Source organism: Cydia pomonella, chromosome 9 (genome assembly GCF_033807575.1).
Source record: "Cydia pomonella isolate Wapato2018A chromosome 9, ilCydPomo1, whole genome shotgun sequence".
Lineage (NCBI taxonomy): Eukaryota > Metazoa > Arthropoda > Insecta > Lepidoptera > Tortricidae > Cydia > Cydia pomonella.
Window position 1 is genome coordinate 19688374 of NC_084711.1, and position 6229 is coordinate 19694602.

At 38.8% G+C, this 6229-nt stretch overlaps 1 protein-coding gene across 1 annotated transcript; it reads left to right on the plus strand.

Annotated features, from left to right (window-relative positions):
- The first annotated feature begins 4500 nt into the window (after window positions 1–4500).
- On the plus strand, window positions 4501–5715 carry LOC133521642 (uncharacterized). Its single transcript, XM_061856724.1, has one exon. The coding sequence runs from the start codon at window positions 4826–4828 to the stop codon at window positions 5543–5545; it is 720 nt and encodes a 239-aa protein (XP_061712708.1). The 5' UTR covers window positions 4501–4825; the 3' UTR covers window positions 5546–5715.
- Window positions 5716–6229: the final 514 nt, after the last annotated feature.

Consider the following 6229-nt stretch of genomic DNA (forward strand, 5'->3'; position numbering starts at 1 on the left):
TTTCGACAGCGAAACGTGACGTACGCGTTTGCGTTAAGTGTCATTTTGTATGAGATTTTTGACTTTCTAAAACGTCCCGCTTGGCGCGCTGTTCAAAAACCCATACAAAATGAGACTTAACGCAAACGCGTACGTCACGTTTCGCTATCGACTAAATTTACACTAGGGGTACAGAAACTTATAGGTATTGGTTCCTTTATATCCTAACAGGACATTTTGTCCTTATTTTTCATTTATTGGCAATTAATTATGGTTTTATAATATTACATCGCACTTGCTCTAGAAAAGTCTTATTTCATGCATGTATACTGAAGGACAATGGCATGTATTGTTCCCGCGGGAGTTATGAAAAAAAAACGCTATTAGGGTTCCGTACCAAAAAGGTACAAAAGGAACCCTTATGGTGCGAGTTTGTCCGTCCGTCCGTCTGTCACACCGCTAAATATCTCGAGAACCACTTAAGCTATCGATTTGAAATTTGGAATAGTTATGAACAACGCTAACCCAAACACATTGAAAGTATTATTTTGTTATTTTATTTTTAATAACTATGAGAAATGCGCATATGAAGAGGGGGCAAAATTTCAAAGTCTAGTGAGTAGGTCATGTGGGGTATCATTTGAAAGAGCTCAAATTGCCCATTCCAAAACATTTTTTTAATTATTTTTTCGTAGTGGAAAAAAAAATATTTATGGAGGAAAATGTGAAATGTGAAGAAAAATTATGAAATTCTTACATAATATTAACATTACTATAAATTTTACAGGAAAAATATAATCAGAACTCTATCTTGGTAACTTTTTTTAAGTAACAAAAAACATTTCCGAATTCAGAGCCCCTAGTGTAAATTTTATGGATTTCGAAACGTGACCTACGCGTTTGCGTTAAGTCTCATTTAGTATGGGATTTAGACACAGCGCGCCAAGCGGAACGTTTTGGAAACTCAAATTCCCATACAAAATGAGACTTAACGCAAACGCGTACGTCACGTTTGGCTATCGAATATTTACTGTGGCGACAAAGTTTTTCTTAATACTACGTTGGTGGCAAACAACCATACGGCCCGCCTGATGGTAAGCAGTCTCCGTATTCTATGTACGCCTGCAATTCCAGTGGAGTTACATGCGCGTTGCCGACCTACCACCGGCAGCCTTACTCACCGGCGGGAACACAACACCACAGAATGACTAATAGTACTACCGACAACACTACCACTTTACTTTGACAACCCACCTCTATTTAAAATTCTCTTTGCCCTTACCTAGACAATCACACATATTTTTGGGAAGACCATGCAGGGGGCGTAGACAATCGTACATCGACAAATGCTAGACGAAAAGAAAAAATGTACAGAATGACATGCTACGAAAAGTGACGTGATAATCACGATACATTATTTAAGTTTCGATTATGGAAGGTGGAGGTAAGGAAAGAGATTTCCATATACCAAAAGCCTCATCAAAAAACCTTAAATAGGTGGCGCTACAATACCTAGAATACTTGAACAAAAAAATCAAATCATAGACAGCGCACGTCACTCCGTCAATAACGCCTAGGTTAGGTTCTTAGCTACTCTAGCGCTACTCTGGAGAGATTTGGAACTATTATTTATAGCTGACAGCTGGACACTTTTGCAACAGTTCTATCATAAGAGATTTCTCTCCTCTTAAATCCACACTCCATAGTTTCGATGGGCTTAGTTTTCGATATAAGTTGGATGACTCAAGGTAACTGTTCTAAGCTTACTTCTAGCTTGCGACAAGGATAGCCGGAATCGCCACCAGCGGTCTTCAGCGGCGACCGACGATTTCAACCCCACAACTCTCGGACTGGAAGGTAACTTCGCCCTACACTGTTTTACACTCAAGCTCAATTTACTTAATAGTTTAATTTTATCGCAACACAACTTTCTTGCTCAACCGACCCCTAAATTTCATTGAAACTCATGAACACTTTTTACCCAACTGTGTCAGAAGGAGGGTAATGTTTTTCGAGAGTATGTATGTATGTCCATTTCTTTGGCACGCCCTACAGCCCTGGATGGTTTCTGACATATTGAGGTCGTTGAATTGGTCAGAATTGTGGTAGTGACATAAGAGGGGGGGGGGGGGGGCATACATTGCAGCTGTACCCCCTGCTCCTACCTGCCTACGCCCATGGATTTTGAACCCTTACTACGTAATAATATCAGGCGAAGTCAAGTTTATGTCGAGCCATCTTGCTTTGTTCCCATAATTTGCAAAGTTCTAAGTTAGGTTTGTTACTCGACTATGGCCTTTGTGTAGTTGCAATAAATATTCAATGGAATGACTTGGTATAGTGGTTGATTGAGATAATAATGCACGTCAGGTATGGCTCCCAGAATTAAATCGATTGATTGACATTCAGAACTAGGAAGTTAGGAGTAACATATCAACATTTCGAATTAATACTTACCTACTTACGTTATTCTATGTTAAATGAAATGGATCTGTCACTCGAATGGTTAGGACAATTAACCAATTAAATGGTTGCTCAATTGCATTAACGTTTCGCCAAACACTGGGTGAGTGGGTATCTTATAGCATAGGTACAGCAATGGAGTTTCAGTAACTTACCCCTCAGTAAAAAACCTTGTACAATGTGCAAAAAATCGTATAAAGACATTTGTAATGTTTGTGTGGGTTAAAATGAGAATGTGTTAATTTTTGTTTAAATGGTCATCTTGTCCGTTAAAGGGTGAAACTTACATTAACACACCACTCTTTTACTAAGGCAAAGAAACTACGCAGACAACAGTTTAAACCAATCAATAAAAGTTCAACAGTTTTGTCCCTTCGCCCAAACTGTTAACTGTCCATACGTAAACCTTATCACGATGACATAAGGGTCACCGTTGGTCAGGCTGAGTTTAACTGTTAGTCCATATTTGACCTGCCGTGAAGGTCAGCCGATCGATGGCGGCCTGATGACTGCCCGCTGGCTATCTCGGTAACCAAATGTAGTAACTGCTGTGTACTTTTATTGAATTTATTGCTTGCAGAGTTTCAAGTTCAGTGTAGTAATCCTTAATAATCCTATAAGTAATTAAAATAAATAAGAAATGAAGTTTTTAGAGCCTGCGTTTCTAATATATATATCTATATACGAAAAACATCGGAAATATGTACCATGCAATATTTTTTCGAAACAGTTTCAGACATTGACCATATAATAATGACATAAATCCCGAAAATGAACAAGCTTTTCTGTTAGATTGGATGTACTATCACGAGAACTGTGACCTCCGATTAGGTGTTTAATGTAGCGATCCGAAGGTCTAACAACATTGGTTACCTCTGAAAAAGTGTGGTATAACAGTCATATCTGAAAATGGATACAGTCACATCTGAAAATATAGAAGAAGGTACAGACTTGGAGGAATTAACAACTGGAGACGCCTTGTATGTAATTTTCTGTACAAAACAGTCTACCAATTTTTGCGGGGGAGGTGCATGTCAAATGTATCATGTCAGATAAACGTCAGTCCATACAATACATATGAGACATGAATATGACCATTTGGCCGAGGTTTTCGACAGAGGGGTAAGCTCTTAAAGGCGACTCCGGTTGTTAAATCCTCCAAGGCTACAGGCTATAAAGTGCCAAAAATATGTATACACCTAATATATGGGCAATAAGGACGTGTATACATATTTTTGGGACTTTGTTCGTATCGATATTTTCAGACGTGACTGTAAGAACCATGTCCAATAGAGTATTGGTAGTTATGACGTTTGTTAATAATTGGTATCACATGTGCCATGTCGTGACAGGTATATGCGCATCGGAGGACTAATGGGTGTTTTATACTGGTTGTTATTGGTAATTGTGGTTATATGTATGTGTAGGTATACATGTAGTCCTAACATAAAAGGCCAACATCAACGTCCAGTATGGTGCTATTACGGTGGTTTTTCTAGACTGACCAGAGTCAGACCAAGATAAGTTAGCAGCGATTATGATAGCCCAGACGGTGCACAAAATGAAATTATGACTTCATGACTATGAGATTATGACGTTTACTTAACCCTTGCACTTGGTCTGACTCTATTACCGTGGAGAGTGGAGAAAAAAAATGGAAAGCGTACTCTAGGCTCCAGAGCAGTAGCTTCAGTACCTATAAACGCCAAGATTAGAGAGAAAGAAAGAGAGAAAAGAGTATCTGTTAGAAATATTTATTACAGTAACTATATGCAGACTTGTGTAGACGTAGAGATCGTCTTCAAATATTATACAATACAATACACACCTCAATACAGAAAACAGTATAATGAATACAAAAAGAGGTAAACAACAGGTGGTCTTATTGCTAAAAACGCGATCTCTTCCAGACAATCTTTAGGTAGCGGAAGTGAATTTTATATTATATATTATTAAAATTAAATTCATAATTTTAATATAAATTAAACAATATAAGAATTTTGTCAGTTGAAAAGACGCTAAGTTAAAGAAAACGTGGTTCGTCAAGTTCAACCTCCCATACAAATTTCGAATTGATTTGCCGTTTACTATTTGGTTTGACGAATTTAACAGGAAGCATAGTGTTTGGAACACAACTTAAGTATAAAACTTTTTTATGGTTATAATTGGAGTTGGTGGGTTTCATGGAGTTTACGTTAATTTATAGCTATACGCACTACGCAAAACAAATTTCATTTCATTAAAACCACTGGCCACGTCATTAATAAAAAGAAAGTGCCCGTCAATGTCAATCCACTCCGAAATTTTCCAATAATTCCGACTCGCCACGCCGCCCAAGGCCGCCCGGAGTCGCCGGCCGCCCGCGCGGCCCGCCACTCGTCTCATGCTGCCCGCTCCGCTAGCGCCCCTCGACCCGCACAAAACCCGTGCTTTGACCACCATCTACGCGCCGAGAAAACTACGCACCAGACCCAACAGAACAGCTCAAACCAGGATGATCGAGAACGATATCAAACCTACGCTCTCACCGTTCCGACCGCTACCTGACATAGGCCAGAAGGAAAGAACAAAAACAAAAGTCATAGTTTTCGACTTGAAGAAGGAACCTGATAAACCTGTGCGAATACTCAACCCTTTAACACCCCTAAGGATTCATGGCTTTAAACAGCCAGGGAAACTATTAAGAGAGAATACGTTCCACGATAAAAAGTTACGAAGAGAGGATACGTTTGAAGAAAAACCTCACCTTTTAAGAGAAAATACGTATGATGTGTTAGAGCCGGTGTATTTAGATTCTAGTTCGAAGCGGACTCCGGAGACTTACAGATTAGATGATACTGAGCAAGTGTCGCCTAAAACCAGGTTTAAAAATGCGGCTATGCAGGTGGCGAAGCTCACATCCCTACCCGAGACAGGGAAGTTGCTATGTTTGCGAGAAAGACAAACTTTTAATTTATGTCCCAATGAAGATAAGTCGTGTAGATTGGAGCAATTACCTCAAAGTCCTGAACAAAAATTAAATAAGTTATCGGAGATTTTTCAAAACCTTGAGATGAAAGGAAGGTACCGGGACAAAATGAAGAAAGAGAACAGTTGGTTTTAGTTAGTGTATAAGAGAGTTTATTTACGTGTTTTCTATGTGATCCTATGCAGACGCAAGTTAAGTGAAAAAGTGTCCTTTATTTTGTTATTATTCGAATGTATACGAAGATATTCATATTGCTCAAGTTTGGTGTTTAAAAAGTTTTATTAAAGTGTGTGTATTTTATAAAAGTTTTTGATTGTAAAATTATAACTAGTTTGGCCCAGGACTGTCTCATAACAAACATTTTTAAATACTACGTCGGTGGCAAACTAGCATACGGCCTGCCTGATGGTAAGCAGTCTCCGTAGCCTATATACGCCTGCAACTCCGGAGGAGTTATATGCGCGTTGCAGACCTTAACACTCCGCAACCTCGTTGAGCTCTGGCAACCTTACTCACCGACAGAAATACAACACTATGAGTAGGGTCTAGTGTTATTTGGCTAAAATAGACAGAAAGATTTGTCTTACGCTAGCACCCAAAAGAAAAAAAAAAAAAAAAAAAAAAAATGGGACATTATTACACAAATTGACTAAGTCCCACAGTAAGCTCAATAAGGCTTGTGTTGAGGGTACTTAGGCAACGATATATATAATATTTATAAATACTTAAATACATAGAAAACACCCATGACTCAGGAACAAATATCCATGCTCATCACACAAATAAATGCCCTTACCAGGATTTGAACCCGGGACCATC

What these genes read in the sequence shown, in the direction of transcription:
- LOC133521642 (XM_061856724.1), top strand. Translation starts at nt 4,826, where the DNA reads ATGCTGCCCGCTCCGCTAGCGCCCCTCGACCCGCACAAAACCCGTGCT.